The following is a 22,838-nucleotide window of genomic DNA, read 5'->3' as shown; positions in this document are numbered from 1 at the left end:
AACAACTTTATGGAATCGCACACATCACCTGGCAGATAACTTTAGGGTTCTATAATTTACAAGATGCTGTCCATTATAAGATTATTACTATGTTCTGCGTTATCAAGCTTTTGTTAACTGACCACACACAAACTCTACATGTGAGCTGTATTTGCTCACAATGATAATCACATGGTGGCTCAGTGGTGGGAGCGGGTTCTCCAAATACAGAGGCTGAAAGTCCTCGCCGCAGCAGCCCCAGGTTCAACTTCGACCTGTGGCCCTTTGCTGCATGTTGCCCCCTCTCTCCCCCATTTCCTGTTAACCTCCAGCTGTCCTATATAAATAAAGACATGACAAAAATAGATACAGATATAGAAACAAATAAATATACATATGACTTGTGAATGCTCTGTAGAAGGGGGATTAAAATAAAAATGTTTCTAAATGGTATTAGAAAATGATTCAATTATAGGTGTACTAGCTTAAAATAGACTAGAATGATGTTTTTTGGAGGGAAAAAAGGAATGAATTGAAAAGGAATGAATGAAAATATAATCTGAGTTCAGGTGAATTTATTTGTTATTTATTTAACCTTTATTTAACAAGGAAGTCCCTTGCGATTAAAATGTCTTTTTATCTGGCCACTATAACACACTATTAAACTATAGCATGTCAAAAACAGACAAAAACAAATAAAACAAGAGGTACATTGCATCAGTTTTCCGAGGTACTGGCAGAGATGAACAAACTTTAAAAATGCAGCATTTATATGTCACCGGCCTGGCAAACACACTAAACCACAGGTTTCAAACTGAGAGTAAAAACCTGATTGTACAGATTTTGAGGTACAAACTGTGCCTGTAGGTTAACAACTAGAGAAATGTGAAAAGTCCATCAGCAGAATGCAGAAAGATTGATTTGACATTTGCAGCCGGTTACAATTTGTTTAAGTTACGTTGTGTTCAAAAAGTCAAAAGATAAGTTGACCCCTGTGATACTTAAATGTTCGTGTGTGTCTGTGTGCGGACATGGGACCTCTGCATCTTTCCAAAGAATCAAGTTGCATAATCACATGGATCTGTGACACTTAGGAGACTGATTGAAGCAGCAGGCAGATGCGTGAGGTCAGGGTAGGTGCACAGAGAGGAGACCTAATTTTGACACGGGTGTGTAAAATGTTCAGGGACTTCGGACCTCAGGGACCTTTAATTACACGCCTGCATTCAAGCTTCTGGACCCTGTTACTTAGTTAATTAAATCAAGTGAGTGTCTTTGAACTGCGAGGGACGCAGCCCAGGCAACAAAACTAACAATACATTGATATTTTGTCATGTAAAACCTTACTGTAATGTACACATCTGTGTGCATACAATCGTATTCTGCAAAGTAACTAGAAAATACTCAATATATAAATACAGTTGATTAAAAAGTAGAGTTTTTGCCTCTGAAATGGACTGTTTAGATGTGTGTAGTCTTTAAAATGTGCCTCAAAATTGCATTTAAATCCAGTATTTGACTAAACATGACTTAATGACACTCCACCAGTGTCTGGTCCGTGTGTCATACAAAAAATATTCTCACTTATCCAAAGGATGAGACTGTGACTGATGTGACTCTGCACACGTCCATTTGACATGGATTTTGTCATCTGCCCATTTATTTAGTTTGTACTTATTTTATTTCAGTATGCTGCTAAATTGCACGCTGCGTATTGTTGTATATTGTATAAACCTACGCTTAACCATTATGTCTGTTGCACTCTGTCACACTAAGTTAATTGTTTGATTTATTTTACGTTAGCTTTATTTTGATTTGATTATGTTAGCTTATTGTTACTCTGATCCTTTCCCATCTTTGTATTGAAACTGTTGCACAATAATTTCCCTCGGGATAAATAAAGCTTCTTGAATCTTGAATCATGTCCACACGGTCTTAAATGTGCATTTGTTTGTGGGGACTATATGTGTTAACAAATGCATTAACACTTCCTTGTATGCAGACACCCAGTGTAGTATGATGATATTAACACAGCTGTGTGTATTGTGCTGGGATCAATAAAGTTCTTATCTTATCTTAAAAGGTGGGGAACCACTGGTTTAATCTTGTTTTGTATTTTATTCATCTTAAAAGTATTTTTAACCAAAAATCTTCATCTTAAAAGTAATGTGACAACTGTTGTTAAATAAATATAGTAAAAAAGTAAAATGTTATCCTCTGGATTCAAATTCTGAATCAAAATATCTCTAAATTATAGAGAAAGATTTGTGCAATTTGTCCAAATGTATACATATTCATGAATCAAGTTTTACATTTTGCACAAGTACCTTAAAAATGCCCATAACCCCAAATGCAGATTCAACAGTTCACAAGCCAATTCGTGTAACTACTGCATATGGACATAGGGTATGTAAAACTAAGCTTCAGATATATGTATGCATTTTATGCTTCTTCATACTTTTACCCCCCTACATTTCAGAGGAATAGCCAATATTGTCATTTGTACTCATCTACATTGATTTGAAACGTATACAGGCCTACTATCTACTTTTTGACATACATAAACATGCATGCTATGGATGCAACAAGCCTCCTGCTGTTAATAATCATGAGGCAAATCTCCCTAAATGCACTTTCCACCATTGCATAAATGCATGTCTGTCATGATTTACCCTTTACCTCGTGCTGTGTGTGGCTGCTGCTCACCACGTGACCTCTGGGTGGTTCTTAAAGCCCCTGTCACATGATCCTGATGTCAGTCTTTCACTGTAGCGGCGGTGAACAAGTGGGAACAGACGAGCAAAATTAACCTCACAGCTAGCATAAGACTGTTGTTAAAAAAAGAAGAAGTTTAAACTCGCAACCAGAAACGTTAGTGCTTCTTCTAAATCAAGAGAGGCGCTTTACCATCCTCAACAAATCAGTGCGCGGGACTTTTTAATTTCCCCTTTGCTGCTGCTGCTGCTGTTGTTGTTGTTACGCTAACGTTAGCCTAGCTAGCACAACAACTGCTAAGCTAAGCCGCCTCCTGTCTGTCTGTTTGTTGTGCTGCTGTGATTTCGCCCCCGACGAGCAGCCGGAGAGGAACCCGGACAAACATGACGCAGGTCGGTTATGTCCACTCCTGGCGCCTGGGAGTGACGTTACAGTTGATTTTAGGTGAGTATCGGTTCGATTTGATTAACGTTAACAACTGTTACCTAGCGACAACAATGACATTACAGTTTATTTTACGTTGGGTGAGTATCGGTTCGGTTTATCGGACGTTAACTACGGTTACCTGGCGACAACAATAACGTTATCGAATCTCACAGATAACCAAGTTACCTCGACTAGTAGCGCCAACTGTAGCAACGTTTTCTCTGTTGTCTAAAGATGTAAACTGTAATGACTCGTAGGTTAATGTGTATGCCCCCACACATGTTAACTAGTAAACGTGCTTTTTTGAGGCAGAATGAGTCTTTTAATTTCTAAATGCTGGATAGTTTTTGCTGAGTTTACTTCCGCGGGTTTGACGCAAGTTAGCGTCATTTTCAGTTCAGTCGGCGGCTGAACTCCAACTCACTTCAATCAATCATGGAGCAAAGGGACACATCAGGGTCAGTCTCTGTTTACTCCTTCTGTCCTTTGCCCTAGCAGGAGTGAAAGAGACCGGGGGAAGAATGGTGAGGATGTTTGAGCTAGCTTGAAAATCCATAATCAAAATGGAGGGGCTTCTAATAATGAAAAACAACAAGTACATAAAGATGATCACTCTTTCTGCAGAACATGTAGAAGAAAAATCACTGAAAGGCTGTGCTGTGTATATTATATATCTGTGTAGTGCAGCCAAATTTATTTGTGAGTTCCCATTTAAAACTTGGTGTGTACCAGGACTTTATGAACATTTGTGGCAACGATCATTTTTGGTCACTGTAATAGTGATATGAAATGTTTGAACCGTTTCATCTCTACCATCTTGGCCCCTGTTCGAAAAGTTGGGCCCAACAACTGTTCTGGGGAAAACCCTGTCAAGTTTGACTGCTGGACAAAGATGTTTCCACTTAACTGAAACGACCTTTCTCAGCGTTTGTGAGCTGAAAGTTCAAATTCCAACATCACACTTCAGAGGCTGCGTACTCAACCGTTAGTGACTTAAAAGCCATCTAATGTAAAAAAAATCATGCTCTAAAGTCCACGTCTTCAGCTAAGATTAAGGGTGAGCACAGTGAAACTTTCCTCCTTCAGCAGATGCATGCTCTGCACATACAGTATATATCATTCTTCTGCACCGTGAAACTCAAACTCTAAGTGAAGCAGCGATAAGGAAAACTCATGTTTGAATGGAGAGTTACTTTTAACAACCCCTTTTTAAGATATTAATGTAAATATCTTTGGCTTTTCAGCTGTTGCTTATACAAGACAAGCATGTCAAAGGAAATGTGTCAAATGAGGCTCTTTTTTAAATATAAATCAATTTTCGTACATTTGATTAAAAGAATGAGTCATCGTAAAATAATCAGCTCACTAATCTACAATGAAAATAAGTGTTAGTTGCAGCCTTATGCTTCTCCACTACATTTATCTGGCAGCAGTACTGTTACTAGTATAACCGTCTGCTAGTAAAAATAAGTGTGGCACCCTAGTATTCTGTGTTCAAGACAAAGCTGCATCCATAATAGTGTAGTACCTGCCGGTGAACGTTTTTGACTCTCACATAGAGAATTGGTGGTTCAGTCTTTATTCTTTCACATGCGTGTGTTGAACGGGAAACGGCCCCCCACAGCGGTTCACACCAGTTCAAACCACACTCGATTTGAAAGAATGAAGCCGTGAACTATTTCAACACTAGTCACATGAATTTTTCCTATCAAATTCAAGCTCCATGCTACAGTGTTTTAGATGTCACTGCAAGCCTCAAAGCTCTGGTGTCAGGTATAACATGACTGCTCATTTAAGAGTATTTTTTACACTGTATTATTGCCAAGTTTAGAATCTTAATACTTCTTTAAACACAGAATAAAAAAGTCCCCACCTAACATAACTAGGTCAAGACAGAGTACAAAATACACATTTTTAGACACAATCAAATGGAAGATAAAATCTGAAAGTTGAATTCAAATATGAGTCTTGCCACTGTAGTGAAATGCTGTAATTAGAATAGGCCAGTGCTACATATCATAATATTTCCTTCTTTGGCAATGCAGAAGTCCTGTGTTTGTTGGTTATAACCACTTTGAACACCTCAGAAATGGACAATTCAATGTCTCACCTGTCATGTGCACACTTCTGTGTTTTTACTTCTGATATTTTTCAGTGGTTTATCCATTCATCATCTATTTTCTGCAACTGATCCAAGGCTGGGCTGGCTTTAGTTTAATGTGTTATTGTTATACACTGCTAGTAAGCATTGGAACAACTCCCTTAAATGGCCTTCTAAATCAATTATTCTTAGGCCATATTGCTATACTGACTGGTTCCCCATCTTACTTTCATACTTTGAACGATATGATTGTATGACATGTATTAAATTGCATGCTGTGTGGTATTAAAAGTCTTAAAAGGTCTTAAAACTGAAAACCTCCTGCAGCTGCTGTCCTGCACCAGGGTTTTGCCACCGTCGCCCCGCCCATAGATGCCCAAACCACCGCAGCACCGCACAAAGAGCCCACCAGACCTGAGAAAGGGAAGTACCTTGTCACCAGCAGCAATGGTACTGCCTGTTTACTGGCATCCATGGGTCTCCAGCTCAACATCACCTTCAACTCTGTCTCCCAGAATAAGGTACCTAAATATACCCGCTCAACAGTAGTCTGAATTCTGTTGGAGCTACAGATATAGACGCATTAATAGGTTAAGTTGTATTCAAGTGCTCACTGTCACTCCTGTTCATTCACAGACTGTGCAGGATGTTGTGAACCTTCAGCCTAATGTGACTAAGTCCTCTGGATCATGTGACTCAGACAGCGCCTCTCTGCAGCTCTCTACTGACGCAGAGAAGACCAACCTCACCTTTTTCTTCACCCTGGTAAGTTACTGTATCTGCCCTCACAACCGTGTGTACAACACGGTGCACTTCCTGAAACAGCCACTAGATGGCAGCTGGAGTTTGAGGTAAACTTACTTTACTGCTGTGTTACTGACTTGCAGTCTTGCTGTTTCTCTCCAGAATGCTACGTCCAATAAGTACCACCTGAGTGAAGTGTCTCTGTCAGCATCCTGGCCAGACATGAAAGGTGAGTGCAGTATTCATGCTAACTACCCTTTTATCAGATTAATAAGCATGGGTCCAACTTATCCTGGAATCCACCTATGTTTTTTCTGTCTTTATTGCGTTTGTTGTACTGGACACCTCTTTCCCCCCCTGTCCTCTGCTATAGAGCCCTTTTCAACCCATAACCGCAGTCTGGACTACCTGCGGGGCACTCTGGGGTACTCATACATGTGCCGTGAGGAGCAAACTCTAAAGGTGGCCCAGGATTTGTCCATTAACACCTTCCAGGTGCAGGTGCAGCCCTTCGGTCTCAGTGGAGATCAGTTTGGAGCAGGTAAACACTGCACTTCACTTCCTCCGACTGTACAAAAATAAAGTCAGAATATCCCAGATCCTATCTTGTAATTTGGCAACCAGAGTCTGCACAGTAAGGATCAGGCGCTGGAGCTGCATCATTGACGTCCGTCCATACACCCGCATGACCAATTATCGCGTCGATCACAGCAGTGAGGAAAAATTCCCATTTCTTAATAAACTTGTTACAACTCTGGTGTTACTGACTACTCCAGATATTTTACAGTAAAAGCTATTCATTGTGGACGGTCTATCTGTAGAGTGCTTTTTTTCCCGCTCGGCTGCGTCATGTTCTGGCTGCGACCTCCGGAGCCGATCGTGTCCACTCTAAACAAATGTTGCCTCCAGATGCTACCACCTTTTATCAGTTTTCAGATTGCCTCATTAACGTTTTCAGGTTCCCTATATGCATTGGGTTCACATCTGAATCTGTGCTTTTACTTTTTGCTTTGACACCAAATCCGTCGTCCAACTTTGATAACACCAAATTATTTTTTGATATGATGACCGTTGGTTACTAATGCACAAAAATTAACTAAATGGGTTTTATTTCTATAAGTAAAAATGAGCAAAGTGACAGTGGGCAAATAATGTAATCGGTGTATGCCTGATTACTGCGTTACACCCGTACCTCAGACTACTGCGGAAAGCTACTTTCTTGCACTAATTTGTCTTCTCTGGTGTTTTCACTCGCTCAGCTGAGGAATGCCAGTTGGATGAAGATGACATGCTGATCCCCATCATAGTCGGAGCAGCTTTAGCAGGTCTCGTCCTCATCGTGCTCTTGGCCTACCTCATTGGCAGAAAGAGGAGCCACGCAGGCTACCAGACCATCTGAGGTCATAGCTCATGTTTCCAGAGGCCAGAGCTATCCCATCCTTGAGATTAACCACTGTTTTATGAGACTTAACACTTCAACCCCCCCCCCCCCCCCCAATCCCCCCATTCCCCCCACCTCTGTGCGTGTGGCTATTTGCCCTCATCAGTAACACTAGTCATTATCACTTTGTGGAAGTTGATACACTCTTTCTGAACTGACCCACTCATTCGTAAAAAAGGGGGCTTTGTTTGGAGATTGTAATGAGGACAAACCTACTCGTACGATGTACAGCAGGGGTTGGATGTTGATCAGAGGGTTCATGAGAGTTCTCAAATTGTATTGTACTATTTATGATTTCTGTGAAAGGAATTTTGAGGGATTGTGGGATTTGAGGGAATTACAACTGTAGCTTTTGTTGTCTATCTGTTTTTAGGGAAACCGCTTTTTAGTGGTCTTTCCCTAAATGAGTTTGGTTATTAAAAGGGAAGATTTGTGGCTGTTTAACTTAATCTACTTACGCAGTAAAGATCTGACTTTTTTTTGCCACTCTACATTTTACCCAAGAAGAGTTTATGTAACATGCTAAAACACAGTAAGCTTATCCTAAAAAGATATGCGAGTTGTTACAAAAGCGGTTTCCATTCTTTCCCTCTTTAAGGTACTCAACACATTTTGTACGGAGACTGGTCGCAGTTGTCAGCTTAATAAGATAATTGTGTTTGGGCTTTTTCACTTAAATTTAAAGGAATATTCAACAATTTGGGAAAAATGCTTATTTGTTTTCTTGCTGAGAATTGGTTGAGAAGATCAATACCACTCATATTTGCTAAATTTGAAGCTACAGCCAGTAGACAATTAGATGAATTTAGCATAAAGCCTGGAAACACAGGGAAAAGAAAAGCCTGTCTCTTTCCAAAGATAAACAAAATATATCCACCTACCGGCATCCTAAAGCTCACTGATTAACATGCTGTATCTCAAATATTTAATCTGTACAGAGGCTGAAGTAATCCCCCCTAAAATGTAGAAATGTGACATTTTTGTATTTCAGTTTTTGGACGGATTAAACAAACAGGATATAATGTGTTGATTAGTGAGCTTTAAAGGTGCTGGTGGACAGATTTGTTACCTTCAGCCAGAGCCGTGCTAGCGGTTTTCCCAGTCTCCAGTCTTCATGCTAAACTAAGATAAACGTCTCCTGGCTGTAGGTTCATATTTACTGTACAGACATGAGCGTGGTATCAAGCTTCTCATCTAACTCTAGGCACGAATGTGACTGTCCCGAAAGGTCAAGCTATTCCTTTTAACGTGACCGTAGCCACTCTCTTGTTTTCTGCTGTTACATTGTTCACATGCAACACTAGTTGCTTAAACAAAACACTTCCATTGGCTTATGTGGGTTAAAAAATAAGCTCAGGACCTCACTGTAATAATGTTGAAGTGTTCTAGTCCACTAGTTGGGATTAGTTCAGGTTTCTTTCATTACCACACAACTGTTTGTTTACTTTTCCCCTGAGTATGGGCCCACTTGGGATTTTGCTTGCTGAAGAGAAATAAGTTGCACTAAAGTTCTGACGACAGCCCCATGTAATGATTAAAGTGGCCAAATTGCTCTGGTCAGTGTTCATCAGTGCCTTCCCAACTGTTACATAGATGGGATTAAAGTACAGCCAATATCACTCATTCACTGACACTGTGTGCTGCCATGTCTGGGACATTTTCTGTGTCTCACTTAGCCTTCATGTACTGTTACTACCATAAATACGCATTGTTGATGTTGTAGGAGAAAGTAAAGATATTTGTTTTGTTGTGTTTCTTTTTTTTTCCTCCCTCATCTAAATATTCATGTAGTGATTTAATAATGTTTTAATGGATTTGTTTGAACAGTTTTCTAAAGGAGAGGTCAATAAAAGTGAATGAACACGACGGTTTGACTTGTTTTACCTTCAAACAGTTCATCAGCTGTCAAACCTGTTCAGAGTTGTTTGGACTGTGTTTGAGTAGGAACAGTATTTAAGAATTATTGTTATATTGACTACTTGAAATGCATTATTACATTTACATTTGTGTCAAATACATAACAAAAACGTTATTCTGTTCAAAAATCTGAATACATGTGGACTAAAATAGTTAAACCAGTTATAATTTTTGCAGTTTAGATAAACTTGAATTAACAGTCTTCAGTCATGCAGGTTTAATGTCCCTGAGGTCTGGGTTCATCAGTTTGTCTGTAAACGTGGAGTGGGAGGAAGTTGTCCAAAGGTGTTTGACTGCTACAACTGTTCTTAAGCACCTGAGGGTATGCTGAATAAAACCAGGAAAATGTATTTACATTTGGTAGGTGGGAGAGGTGGAGGGTAGTTTGCTAGTTGGTACATGGACCAAAGAGATGCAAAGTGACAGAAGAAACGAGACATAAAGCAACTACAAAGACTTTATTTTTTTTAACCATTTGCCCGTGGCTCAGCAGTCCTAGAAGACTTCTGAACTTAATATCCAGCCACAGTTTTGGAGCCCCTGAATGAATTGTTTTAAACCCTAAAATTGCCACTTTGGTTCACCTATGTTAAGCTTAAGCATTTTGAGATGAGCTCAATCAGGGAAAAAACTTGGACCAATTATTAGGTTTCTGTTAGCAATAAAAAAGGGAAACAAAAGTTCTGTAAATTTTAGACATCTCATTTTACTTCACAAGAAATGGAGGGTTTGAACAGTGCTTCAGTGCAAGAGACCTTAAGAGGTGGAGAGAATAATGACAGTTTAAAACCCCTCCCAAACAAAGCTGGACTAACTAAATCTGGTAGTAATGACACCTCCGGGCTGGACCCTACCTTCCTGTCTCCTGCAACCGTCCCTGACCCTGCCGTATGGTCCACCTCCACCCCTCCACGACATGCTGGCCATTGCACCTACATGGTCAGCTAACGACCCTACAAGATTAAAATCACCACTATGTTTTCATCATTATTATTATTTATCATTCATAATTATTATCCCTCTTTTCTTGGTCATTACCCATCTCCATTACAACATACCTCGCCTCACACGTCATGTCACAGACACTAGCAAATCTGTACTGTGCCTGTCCTAATGTCTTTAGGTTTTAATACCATCCAGTTGTCCTATGTCTTCTTGTAATATTATATTGCACCATTAAAGAAGAGTCAGCTGGGATCAGCTCCAGCCCCCCGCGACCCCGATAGGGACAAGCGGTTGAAGATGGATGAGTGGACCATTAAAAAAGACACGAACCCATAAAAAACAATCTACATTCTCAATATTATTCATTAAGTAATTATTTTTCTTCTTCTTCTAATAGTCATTAGTTCATTCTACACCTGCCCCTATAAAAATAAACAATAAATGGTTTCACTCCCATACACTACGAAGTATTTCTGCTATAGTGCAAGTAATAAAAACCAAGATACTTTTTTACAAAGCATCAGGTGTGACTATCTTGAGTGTCTATAGCAGCAGAACATGGGACCACGAGCTAAGGACAGGGTTCAAAAACATCCAGAGTGTCATTTAGAGTGTCATATAGAAACTTACAACAGAAGCAAAACAAACAACAAACAAAAAAGAAATATAAATGGCGGGAACAGTGGATCCAAAAGTTCACGCCCGTCCAGATTCTTCCTCCTGTATTCGTTGTCTGCATCGCTCTCTGAGTTTATCAATCGTTGCCATCGACAGGCTCCCAGGTTCTGTGAAGACTTTCTGTAAAAAGAGAGTGTGAGACAATGTCACCAAATGGATTAAGGTTCAAGATTAAAGACGTATAACACACCAAGTTGTGTCTGTAATTTCCCTCATGATAAAATCTAATGACACCTCATCCATAATGAACAGTCTCATGATAAACTGGATAAAAGCATTTCCATTCCAGGGGATGGTTAAATCGGTCATAATCTGAAAAAAGGATGAAAATTTACAGTGACGCCATCTTTTCTGATCTCTATACTTCTGCTAGATCTTTGCCCCTCTGGGCAAGCTGTCCAAAGATCACTTTCTCTTCTACTGTTTTATTAGAAGCATTTTTCCCACTGTTTTTAAGATAATTGATTATCCGTTTAAGTCATTTTTCAAGAACAAATGCCAGGAATGTGTTGATTCTAGCCTCTCAAATGTGGATTTCTTGCTTTTGTTTGTATTATTAGATAATAAAATGTATATATTTGGGTTGAGAACTGTAATTTGGACAAAACGAGACATTTCGAAGCATCCAGAACTCTTTATCTGTGTTTTTATCATTGTTTATAGTACATTTTATAGACCAAATGATGGTTGATAATTAGAAAATCCAGTAGTCAGATGAATTACTGATAATGAAAATAACTATTAGTTGCAGGCTGACATTTTGCAAAGGATAGCCAGTGCTGTTTAAACTGTTTAAACTAAGCCAGTGTTTCTGTTCCTTCTCATCGCACCTGCATGAAGGTGTGGCAGTCCAGAGTGAAAGCTCCGCAGGTGATTTGTTTGAAGCACTCGCACACATCTGTCAAAGAGCGTGCTCTCAGGATCTCCGGCTGGTGGTGGATGATGAGAGTCAGAGCAACGCGGAAAATCACCTTGGAGCCCTCGTAGAAAAGACAATCCCAGACCCGCAGGACTGTCTGCAAGCATATGAAACAAGGAAGATGTCTGTAAAACGACGTGCTGAAACCTCACACAACACCACCATTAGACCCTTTTAAACCCTTTTCCTCACCTCAATTGGGAGTATGTCGATGTAGAGGCAGATGAACCAGCGTGACACCACCAGTGTCCATATGCCGGGAAACTGGTCCATGAGCTGTCCTACAGCGGGGGCTTTAGCCTTCACCAGTTCCCCGAGAACCTCCTGGTCAGTCTTCAGGCCCATCATGGCCGGGCTGTAGAAGTCTACAATATGCCCAAAGTAGATGGGTTTGCTTTTGTCAGTCTGAGTGCAGTAGTGAGACTTATTAGTCTGCCTTTTGAGCACAATTGTGAACTGGGTTCTTACATTAAATCTAAATGTTTCAGTGTTAGACCAGGAGTGCCAGAAGGCTCAACCCCAGGTCCCCTCCTCCTCAGTCGTTTGTAAGACAACTTGGGGTCATCATTTAAAAAGTAGTCTTAATTTGCATTGATGTGCAGATGATACCACAATCCTACAGTTATTACTACAAATATTTTGACTGTGTTAATAACCTACCCAAAACTTGCTCTAAGTGGGCCGTGAGAAAACACAGTATTGGTTCGAAGAAGTAAAGAAACCACACTGTGTAGCACAGACAAATACATTTGAGTGTTATCACTGATCTAACAAGGATAAGATCTTGTTTTACTTCCCCTTATGAACAGGAACAAATGCAGACCTTACTGTAAATTACTAAAAATATGGTAAATTATTGTGCTGCGCTGCTCATAAACTTTCTTGGTTCTCCTCTATAACTGAGCCCAGCTACATTTACTGTTCAGTGTTAGTTTATTTAAGCTTTTAAATCCATGTTTGTCCTTTGTTTTAATTGCTTTAGTTGGAGCTTTTCTCCTATTTTTCATTTTGATTGAAGGCCCTGCACCACCCCAGAGTGTCTACCTTGAGAACAACTCACATCTTCACCATTTCTACCGGTGCATTGACTTTGGTCACCTTGTAATTCCACAGAACACCCACCTTCAACCTGAGCAGACCTCTAATCAGACTGAAAACTTTACCTGGGAGCATCCTGCCCAACAATGCATCCATGAGCCAGAAGGACTTCTCTTCATCTTTGGTGATGATCATGAGGTAGCCTGCAATGAAGTTCATGCCCTGACATGAACAGAGACAGCGATGAGCATACTGATTTACAGACACATGCAGCCAAATACACGGCAGGATTTATGCTTGACATATCCACGACAACAACAACTTTCCAAAAGCTTAATTAAGCATGTGATTTTATCATCAATATATTGTCAAATTAGTTGTGATGTCTGGGGAAAACAGGTACACATGCCATTTTGGTTCAAATAGGTTAACATCTCTAGCCAAAAGCAATGACTTACATCAAAATATGGCTTTGAATTTAGTTCAAAGTTTGCTGTAACAGGCAGCTTCCTGTGAAAGTTGAGACTTCATTTGCAGAAAATCCTACACATGTATTTGAATGAGTAAAGAACTAATCTGTCAGGCTCTTTAGTTAAACAGACATTACCTCACGTGACAGGAAAGGGTTTTATTTACCTGACAGTATCCCACTTCCTTATTATGGTGTCCGTAGGCCAGCAGCACGTTGTACAGAGCTCCCTGCAGGCCTGGTTCCTCTTCTTTGCGCTGGAAGAGGACGTTGTCAGGAAAAGTCCTATGCATGTCTGCCAAAAATTACACGACAAGAATTGCACTACGATATGGACCGGTGCCTTGGTACAAATTGAGGTGCAGATGCTTTTTTGAAGGGAAGTAGTGGATTGTAGGGAGGTGGGGAGGCAGAATAAGTTTTCACAGCAGACATTTTGCCAGTATACACAATACAAAATAAAATATATACAATAAAAAACAAGGTCCCTGAAACTGAGGCAGCTAAATGGAATTCCTGTAATCAAAGTCAAATAACAACAAAAAACAACGAAAAATCAAATATCTTTTCCATGATATGTAAACAGCTTAAATGCCTGTATGTGCACAAGCTACTCCTATTTACTCCTAACGTGTGAGCATGGTGTGACCAGTCTGTTTACAGCTCTGAAAGAGGGAAAGTATGAAAATTTAAGTGTAACAAAAGAAATGTGGAATGAACTTTAGTGAAACTGTATGTACCTGTATGAATGGTTTCCTTCATCTTGGCGTCGTGCTCCGCAGCCAGCATTGAGTGGTAATAACCCTGGTTGCTCTCCAGTCGTTCCTGCGCGCCACTGGCCGCCATCCAAATCCTGGCACGGTGCTCATTAGGCACACCTTTGCGCACATACCTTTTCACTTCCAGAGCACATTTGATAATTACATCACATGAAAATTAAAATATAACCTGACTCCCCCAGATGCATTGATTTGCATGATTCTCATTTGCTCAGCATATCCATCTGGGAACTCTCCTTTGGAGATCTTTTGGGAAGGGGCGAAAATACTGGTTGCTGATTGGATAAACCAGGGGTGGGCAATTCCGGTCCTGGAGAGTCACTGTCCTGCATGTTATAGGTTTCTCTCTGCTCTAACACACCTGATTCTAATGATTTTCTCATTATAAAGGAGTTGATGCTTGTCACAGTTTGATTATTGTTAGACTCAGGTGTGTTAGGGTAGGGAGAAACCTAAAACATGCAGGACAGTGGCTCTCCAGGACCGGAATTGCCCACCCCTGGGATAAACCATCTGTCTATTGGGCCAAATCAACCAATTAGATCAACGAAGTGTATGACGTAATAACAGTGTGTCGGATTTGCATCTGTTGCGTCACACTTAAACCTGCCTCTAAACCAACGCTGATTGGATGTTCGCGGCTCCAAATTTTCCCCATCGCACGTTACCAGACTGATCTGCGAGTAAAATACAATGGAGCTCGCGAGATCAGGATGGTCTCACGACCATCCACCAAAACCAATAACGGTAGTGCGTTTGTTGTTATACCCATCAAGCTCTTCTCCACACGTTGTTTCTTTTCAAGGAGCTTGTACCATCTCGTCGACCGTCTGTTTAGGACAGCTACATACCCATCCATCATCTCCTTGTAGGATTCAAAGTCATGACGCCTCTCAAAGCCATAGGGATCAATCCTGCTGGGGAAAAATCCACACCAGTCCAGTAAACCATGTGCAAATAAGCACAACTGTGGGGTCACTTTCCTCCCCACCCTTCTTTCTCCCCGATGACAGACACTACAACAGCCTCTGAAGGGTTGGGTTTCTGTAGCTGGGGAGATCAAATACCCTAGCTCCATGATTAGTCAGTCTTGAATTACTTTCAAGTGGGATTAATAATAGGAGCAAAATTCAAACTAAAAAACAATGTCATGTATTTGCTACAAAAACAACTCTTAGCTGTAATGTTTTACTGGGCTTGATTCTTGGCTTCTAATAACTTATTTCCAGGTTTGTCAAATAAAACATAAAGCACAATGAACTGACGAGGAAAGAAGCTGATTGTAATGTCGATAGTCAAGAATATACATTTATCAACCAACTAAAAAAGGACATGCAGTCACAGTGAACACCATATCTACACACTCACCTGTCACTGCCATTATAACACGTAAGAGGCTGAGAAGTATTTCCTTTCGTTTCCATGCCGCAGGTAAAGTATTCCACGAGGCTATTTAAACACCCTCCACAGAGGAGCCCGTTTCATTTCTATTATTTGTAAAAGAACGGAGTTGCTGTCAAGGTAAATTACAAAGCGGTCTGAGTTCCAAATGACTCACCTTACAGTTTTGAGTGAGAGGAGGGGCTTGTTCAGGAACACGCAGGTAACATCCACAGGTATGTGCTTTATTTACGTGCAAAACAATGGGAGGAAGAGAAACGGTAATGTCAGCTTGTATATCCCCTTGTAATACTTGTACTTGTACTGTAATAATGGACAGTAATATGTACTGTCCATTATTTATTAAAACATTTCCTGTGAATTACCTCCTGTAACCTTCAGTAGATAGTAAAACATTATTCCCAGGATTTTAGAGTCCAAATGACCTCACTTCAAACACCATTCAGAAATATTTAACCAAACTTTTAACATATATCTCCCTACATGATTTAAATGGTATTTTGTTTTCTTATATCCATGTTTTCACTGCCCCCACGTGGGGAAAGAAAACAAACACTTAATGCTGGTTTATAGTGTGAACTCATTTTAAGATCGTTGCGTCCCATAGTCCCAGAAACAATACAGAGGACATGCCCTTATTGTCCAGGATATGGCCACATTTTCCATGTTGACTTTAGGTACAGTAGTAAGGTGTCCATATGTACACTGAAACAGGTTTAGCTTGTTGTAATTATTCCTCCTGTTCGTACTGGTCATTAAAATCTTCCAAATGCGCTCCCAATGGAGGTGATAGGGGACACAATCAACAGCCCCTGGGCACCTGACCATTTCTGTAAGACTTGAAAATGGGAACCTATCTGTAAATTGAAGCTACAGGCTTAGCTAGAGTCCTCAATGGTATACAAAAGATACCTTTCATCATTTTTTATGTGGCTTGTTTGATAGCAATAATGGAGAGATTAAAGGTTGTCGGTCAAATCCAAACTGATGAATGGCGTCTTAACTCCTAAACTCCCTAAAATCATTTTTGCAAAAATGTTTGTTGGCTACAAATGTACTGTAACATGATCTTTTGAAAGGACAACGTGCAGAGGCATAGTGGCATAAATCTTATTTCATAGTCACTTCACCTGCCTTATATTATGGCGTAGGACAGGGGTGTCAAACTCCAATTCACAGTGGGCCAAATTTAAAAACTGGGACAAAGTTGCGGGCCAAATTTAATATTTACTAAAAAACAAAGAAAAAAAACTGCAAATGTGCATGTTTTCCCTTCTCTCCAGATGTGTAATGTTGAGCCTTTTCGGTGCAGGTCCTTGTTCTTGTCATGGTTTTCTTATGGTTTATTCTTTGGTTACAGCCACGGTGACAAACAGCTCTTTACCTTCATAAACAGATAATCTGCCTCCCACTGCTGCTGAAAGCTCCTGTTTTCCATCTTTCTTTTGGCCGTTTTTGGGGAGGGGTGGATTAAGTTTGTCTGCAGAGACTGGTAGCATGGATGCTCATGTTTGTTAACAGAAAAGTAGACGTGTATGTGCTTTATAATCGCGGGCCAGCTCTCATAGAACCTTGATATGATCTTGTGGGCCAAATATAATTACACCGCGGGCCAGATTTGGCCCACGGGCCTGAGTTTGACACCCCTGGCGTAGGAGGTTTAAACATTTTAAACTTTACTGCAGACATCCTGATCAGCTCATCATCCAGCACTGTACCTCTGATGCGTTACACTGTAAAGTCACAAACATACATAACATAATGAACACTGTGTAACTAATTATTGATTAATTTGTTTGTCAGCAGAATTACAGAAAAACTACAGGACTGATTTAATGAAACTGATTAATTAATTGAACTTAATGGAAGGGTGTAGCATTGGCCAAAAACAACCCACTACATTCTGTTTCATATCTGAATGAAGGGGCGGATACGTACATTATGTTTTACTTCTGTTAACATTGTAAGGAAGGCCATGGCCTTGGAGGAGGTCTGTACTGTGAGTGTCTGTCTAGTTCATGATGCATTTGTTTTCCAGAGCACCATTACCAAATTGGCCAAATTACCACAACTAAGTTCTAAAACGAATCTTGTTAAATATTGTTTATTATTAACAATCAACAACATGGAGCAATATGCTGAAAAATGTAATATTAAAGCTTTCTTTTACACATTCAGATCAGTATGTTATAAATATTTTTTTTACACTCTGGCAATCATAACTCCACTTTATGAAATACACTCTTGTCTAAGCAGCAATACTGTTCTGTATTTAATGTCTCTCAACTAACTCATCAACGAAAAAAGAACTATTTGAATGTGTGATTATGGAAAAAAACTCATGCTTTATTCATCTTTCTTAAATGAACAATATACTTAGGCTACTTACATGATGTATTAACAATATATTCTAGTTTTCACTACCTTCAGTAACACTGGACAGATGGGCTTGAACATAAATATAAATATTGAACAGACAGATATTTATTCTTAAGGCTTACTTTGTCACCCTGCTGTTGCCCTCTTTAGTGTCCTGGCTTCTGAACTTGGGGCTTCGCACTGCCATAACATACAGATATGCGCCATGCAATCATAAGGTCTGTCACTTCTGAACCTTAAATTTCACGTAAATGCTGCTGAATATTCACTGTAGCATCATTCCTGTCTCAGAGGAAAAAAAGAAAAGACAAACAATTTCTCCAACAGTTGGAAAGAAATGATTTTGAAAGTAAAATCGCGGACAAGGTCACATGTGGGACTCGAGACACACTTTCCCCAACTGAGATTAACCTGACAAATGATTACCACGAAACAATATCAGTCATTTAAATTAAAGCACTGCCTTTACTTTAGTGAAAATGTATTTGTGAAACCAGCTCCTGGTGACGTTAAATGTGTTTAACATGCTTTCAATAAGAAGCTCACAATTCCATGACTTGACAGATCCACCTAACAATTAAACCGACAGCATATCATCCACGATATTGAGGCATCCCGTTAGAGATCTTAGCATTTACTGTACATAAAAGAATCGTCTTTTGCATTTATAAATTGAATGTATTTATATTATTCTTCATATAGCTCTCTTTGTAAACTGTTCCAATAGATACAGTATGTACAGTAAAAACTGCAACAGTTCTGTTGGTGCTGGTGTAGTGAGCACTCTGTCCCGAAGTTAGATGAGACGTGGAAACTTTGCACAGTCACTCAGAGCTTCATATAACAAAACAAAGCTGACTAGGAAGAATCTCAAAACACACAGTTTTCTCCCCTCCAGTCCCTTCAGAGTGCACACAGCCAGTGAACCTCCTCTCAGTGCTGTGTCCATCCCCACTTACAGGGCTGTGGCCTGACAGGTAGTGCTCCTCCTGGAGCAGAGCAGAGGGGCGTCCAGGATGCTGAGAATCCAACAGGAGAGACAACGGTGAATCTGGCAAAGTCCATATGACGCCTCGGTCTCACGAGGACAAAAGAAATGGGGCCAGTTGTTCTCATAGTTTTTACTCAGATCCCTGAAAGGTGGTTTCCTGACAGTTTCAAGTGCTTCTGTTTTCTCTCTGAAGTCTACAATTTTCTCTTTTTTGTACAAGTCTTAAAAAAACTATGAAGTCACTGTAAAAGAAACAAAGTTCTGGCTTTCCAGGGTTGGGGTTGGATTTAGAGAGTTTTACGTTTTGATCCTGTCACAATTGGTCGAGCGAATTCCACAAAATCATCTATAAGGACCGGCCACGCTCCTGAGGAAGAAACACCAAGGTGCAATTAGTTTCACAGTGACTTAAATAAGGGAAATGCATATTTACAGAATTACAGAGAAATCCGGAGAAACGTTGTCATCCAAAACTCACCTTCCTCATCATAGTTTGACATATCGTCTGCAATCATGTTACCGAAGTCCAACAATAGGTTCCATGTGTCCTTTGGGATGGATCGTTTATGGTGTTCCTGTAATGGACACACGCTGGTCAAAAAATTGGTACATACATGGTTTCATGCAGCTTGTGTTCAGTATTTTCTATCTCTTTAACCAAAAACTGTTGACATAACACTATAGTGTAAATCACTGATGGGTCAGCATGTGTTCTGGAGGTCCGACAATTTGCAGTTCTTCATTCCAACCAAACACCATCTGGTTATACTTTGCTGACCCTCTTTGACCAAGTCATCGAGGTGTAATGAAAGCCTGCATAGCATTCCCTAACTTCCCAATCACTGTGGGACGCACCAATCCAACAGGATCTCATTAAATTACACACTTAGATCAGTAAATTTCCAAATAGATACAAGGTGGTTCAGATATGGAACAGCTTTAATGAAATTGCAGCTCAGTCCGCTTCTCTGAAGAATTTCAGGCTCAGGACTTGTCTGACTAAGCCAGTGGAAACTTAAATGACTGACTATGGGCTGATCTATTCAATGTTGCCCATTTTGCTTGCTCTTTTACTGTCTAAATACCTTATACATTTAATTCTATTTTTCTTACATTTAACGACTCTGTAGGTGAGATTTCCTTAACAAGCCCCAATGGGTTTTCTTAATCTCACCAGCACAATCTGTTTCCTTTTTAAACTTTCTGTTCTATGTATTTGGTATATGTTGCCTATGTTTTTGTTTGTTTTTTATTGTGCAAAAAAAATAACCTCAACTCATGATATCTGCCCCCAAACTCTTATTTTGTGTTAAGTAACAAAAAGCCAGGGATAACTGTGGCCCCAGAAACAGCCTTCCATGACTCAATGATCATGAAATTTGTATTTCTATCGGTCTCAATCTGCTTTATGAGATCAGTGATCGGATCGGCGCGCTGACGCCAAATCCTAATTTCACTTCTTTGACTCACCAAAAGAAATCTGTTCCAAAGATCAAGGAACTTAAATCGCCCTGACAGAACCAGGTTCCAGTAGGCTACAGCCATCTCCAAGTCTGCACACAGGCACAGAGCAGAACATTCAGTTTCAACAGTATTACCATTCGGCAAGTTGATTCTGTTGTTATTGTCACTCTTCTTACCTAGACCCTTCTGTCCAGGATTTTTGGCAAAGTTAAAGGTGAACTGGTAGAAGTCCTTGAACTTCCCACAGTCTTTGAGCTCCTGCTCTAATCTTGGTAGGAGGGCCTTCAGTTTTTCTGGGCTGTCACACCTAGAAACATAGACATCTTAAGCAATAATAAACAAAATAACTGTAACTGAATACACGCAAACACCACAACCTATTGCAAAATGACCTCCTTTATGTTGATGACAAATTGGCCGAAGTTAACTTTGACACATGAACCTCAAAAGTCGAAAAACACTGCAGCTCTTTCACTAAGTCATTCCACGAAGACACTGAATACTCAAGCTGTGGCTGAGTGGGTCTAAATATAGACAACCTTCCCTCCCTGGAGCTACACTAAGAGAACCACCATGCGATGATACTTCTGGATCAGTGTTTGTATTCGTCTTTTGAGAATGTTCCACGCTGTTGCTGTCAACACTCACCCCAACTCTGTCATTCCATCCAGAAACTCCTTCTTGGTGAACTCGCACTGAGTGGCAGCACGAAACTTCCACGCAACAACCAGCACCGTGATGCTTGCTGGATCCAACGAGAGGTCATCACAAAACTGTTGGATCCCATCAATACCAATCTTATTTTCATCCTGGGGATCTACAAGGGAAAAAAAACAGTCACTGACACTGTTTTTCACAGTAATGTCTCTAAACTTTTAAAGAATCCTTTCTTGAACGTCAAGTAAATATTTCAAGTTAAAGCGTAAATCACCCACTGTCCCACTTACCTTTGTAACGATTGTAGAGCTGCTCCAGCTTTTTCCGGTCTACGGATGTTTTCATGGATTCCTTACAGTAAAGATCTGGATTCTGAAAGTAGTTGTCGGTAGCCACTTCTAGTTTCCAGTCATTCTGTGTGAGGCAGTACACAGCTGTCTTCTCCCCAGCCTGTGTGAAGGACATGAACTGCCGTACCTTGTCCCTCTGCGAAGACTTCAGCTTATGCTGTGTGAGTACAGGACAGGGGCTGTCAGACACGGGTGCAATCAGACCAGGGAATACTGACAGCAACACGCAAACACAGACTGTCACAAAGACAAAAACACACAGCGACACTAACACATCTACAGGCATCAGGCAACAGTAACAACTATGTGATACATGGAAACACTCATATTTCAAAAGGTTAGTCTGTCACACTGACACACACACATTATAGGTGGGGAGGGAAGACACTGTGCTGGTAATTATGTCCTATCCAAAAGCAACATGGGCTTTTCTGAAGGGGGATGTTGTGGATTCTTAAAGCACATGCTGTACCCGGGAGGGCCCCTCAGATAACTACAGTCATAGATGTAATATGAGTAGGGAAACGGGATGCCATCACCCGGACCTAGAGGTGCAACAAGTCTGGAGTGTAATGCAAGCACCCTGCCAGAAATACACAGCAATATTAAAAGAAAAGGAAATCAAATGTCACAAGTTTTGTCAGATATACATATATTACATTTGCAATTTTAGAAGATATGTGCACGAGGCATGTTTAAGAAATCAGTTTTGAAGGCAAACATGACGAGGCATTCAGTGTACGTTTCATTCAGCTAGTGTAAGCCGGGCAACTAAGTTCAGAATACTGACTTATTAAAGTGTAACGCAGCAATAAGCTTTCAATTTGAATATTGAAATCAAAACTAGGATTAGCAATTCAAATAAATTACTTAATTGTGACCATTTGGCCTTACACCTTTGTGTGGTCGATTCCACCCAAATTGCGGTTATATCACACTTGATACCATACTGCCTATTTTTGTAAAGCAGAATTTAAAAATGTAAACAACAGCTGTCAGTGCATGATCTGTTGATCTTTACCAATCAAGAGTCGATATTTTGGCATAGCAATTAGTCCTGAAAAGAAAAGTTTAAATTGAAAATTGAATCAAATCGTGACACCGCTAGTCATTGTCATACTTTTATCCTAGATCCAGACAATATCTGGTTTCCAACAGATTAACTTGTACTTATATAGCACCTTTCTAATCTTTCGACCGCTCAAAGTGCTTTTACACACACATTCATACTTAGGTGGCAGAAGCTGCCATGCATGGTGCCACCTGCTCATCAGGATCTAATCTAACCATTCAGACAGACAATCACACACCGGTGGCACAGTCTTTGGGAACAATTTGGGGTTTGGTGTCTTGCAATAGTGATCAGCTGCACATATGTTAGCATTTGCATTTTTTTCCTCAGTCTTTTACAATAATAAAATGAATATCTCTGAGTTGTTGACTGA

The 22,838-nt window shown here is 40.2% G+C and overlaps 3 protein-coding genes across 4 annotated transcripts in view; 1 reads left to right on the top strand and 2 right to left on the bottom strand.

Moving 5' to 3' along the window:
- Nucleotides 1-2,752: 2,752 nt before the first annotated feature.
- Nucleotides 2,753-9,272, top strand: lamp1b (lysosomal associated membrane protein 1b). The gene is made up of 6 exons (XM_083921194.1): nucleotides 2,753-3,138; nucleotides 5,549-5,742; nucleotides 5,858-5,986; nucleotides 6,128-6,194; nucleotides 6,339-6,506; nucleotides 7,225-9,272. Exons 1-6 carry the CDS (start codon nucleotides 3,078-3,080, stop codon nucleotides 7,362-7,364), a joined length of 759 nt encoding a protein of 252 aa, XP_083777320.1. The 5' UTR covers nucleotides 2,753-3,077; the 3' UTR covers nucleotides 7,365-9,272.
- Nucleotides 9,273-10,964: 1,692 nt separating this feature from the next.
- On the bottom strand, nucleotides 10,965-15,575 carry LOC310952445 (growth hormone-regulated TBC protein 1-A-like; the record flags this gene model as incomplete). The annotated part of the gene is made up of 8 exons (XM_083921061.1): nucleotides 10,965-11,066; nucleotides 11,777-11,962; nucleotides 12,058-12,230; nucleotides 13,029-13,125; nucleotides 13,540-13,667; nucleotides 14,113-14,271; nucleotides 14,920-15,065; nucleotides 15,520-15,575. 8 exons carry the CDS (start codon nucleotides 15,573-15,575, stop codon nucleotides 10,965-10,967), a joined length of 1,047 nt encoding a protein of 348 aa, XP_083777187.1.
- Nucleotides 15,576-17,744: 2,169 nt separating this feature from the next.
- dcun1d2a (DCN1, defective in cullin neddylation 1, domain containing 2a) overlaps nucleotides 17,745-22,838 on the bottom strand; it is a gene marked incomplete at its 5' end in the record, with an annotated part of 5,916 nt that continues 822 nt past the window's right edge. Inside the window, 6 exons of one of the 2 annotated variants that reach the window (XM_083921333.1) lie at nucleotides 17,745-19,289; nucleotides 19,401-19,497; nucleotides 20,393-20,475; nucleotides 20,563-20,693; nucleotides 21,035-21,203; nucleotides 21,334-21,550. In XM_083921333.1, the coding sequence (XP_083777459.1) occupies nucleotides 19,210-19,289; nucleotides 19,401-19,497; nucleotides 20,393-20,475; nucleotides 20,563-20,693; nucleotides 21,035-21,203; nucleotides 21,334-21,550 (777 nt within the window). In that variant the 3' untranslated portion in view covers nucleotides 17,745-19,209. Of the gene's footprint in view, nucleotides 19,290-19,400; nucleotides 19,498-20,392; nucleotides 20,476-20,562; nucleotides 20,694-21,034; nucleotides 21,204-21,333; nucleotides 21,680-22,838 lie in introns of those variants that run through there. The other variant, XM_083921332.1, reaches the window with a different exon arrangement.

The sequence above is a fragment of the Echiichthys vipera genome (genome assembly GCF_963691815.1).
Source record: "Echiichthys vipera genome assembly, chromosome: 10".
Classification (NCBI taxonomy): domain Eukaryota; kingdom Metazoa; phylum Chordata; class Actinopteri; order Perciformes; family Trachinidae; genus Echiichthys; species Echiichthys vipera.
The sequence above is the reverse complement of the archived record's forward strand: the minus strand, read 5'-3'. Positions and strand labels throughout refer to the sequence as shown.

Bases quoted from the DNA above. Each gene is read 5' to 3' on its own strand.
- lamp1b (XM_083921194.1), top strand. From the start codon at position 3,078: ATGACGCAGGTCGGTTATGTCCACTCCTGGCGCCTGGGAGTGACGTTA. The intron at 3,139-5,548 runs GTGAGTATCGGT...AACCTCCTGCAG, and splicing joins GACGTTACAGTTGATTTTAG to CTGCTGTCCTGCACCAGGGT. The intron at 5,743-5,857 runs GTACCTAAATAT...GTTCATTCACAG, and splicing joins ACTCTGTCTCCCAGAATAAG to ACTGTGCAGGATGTTGTGAA.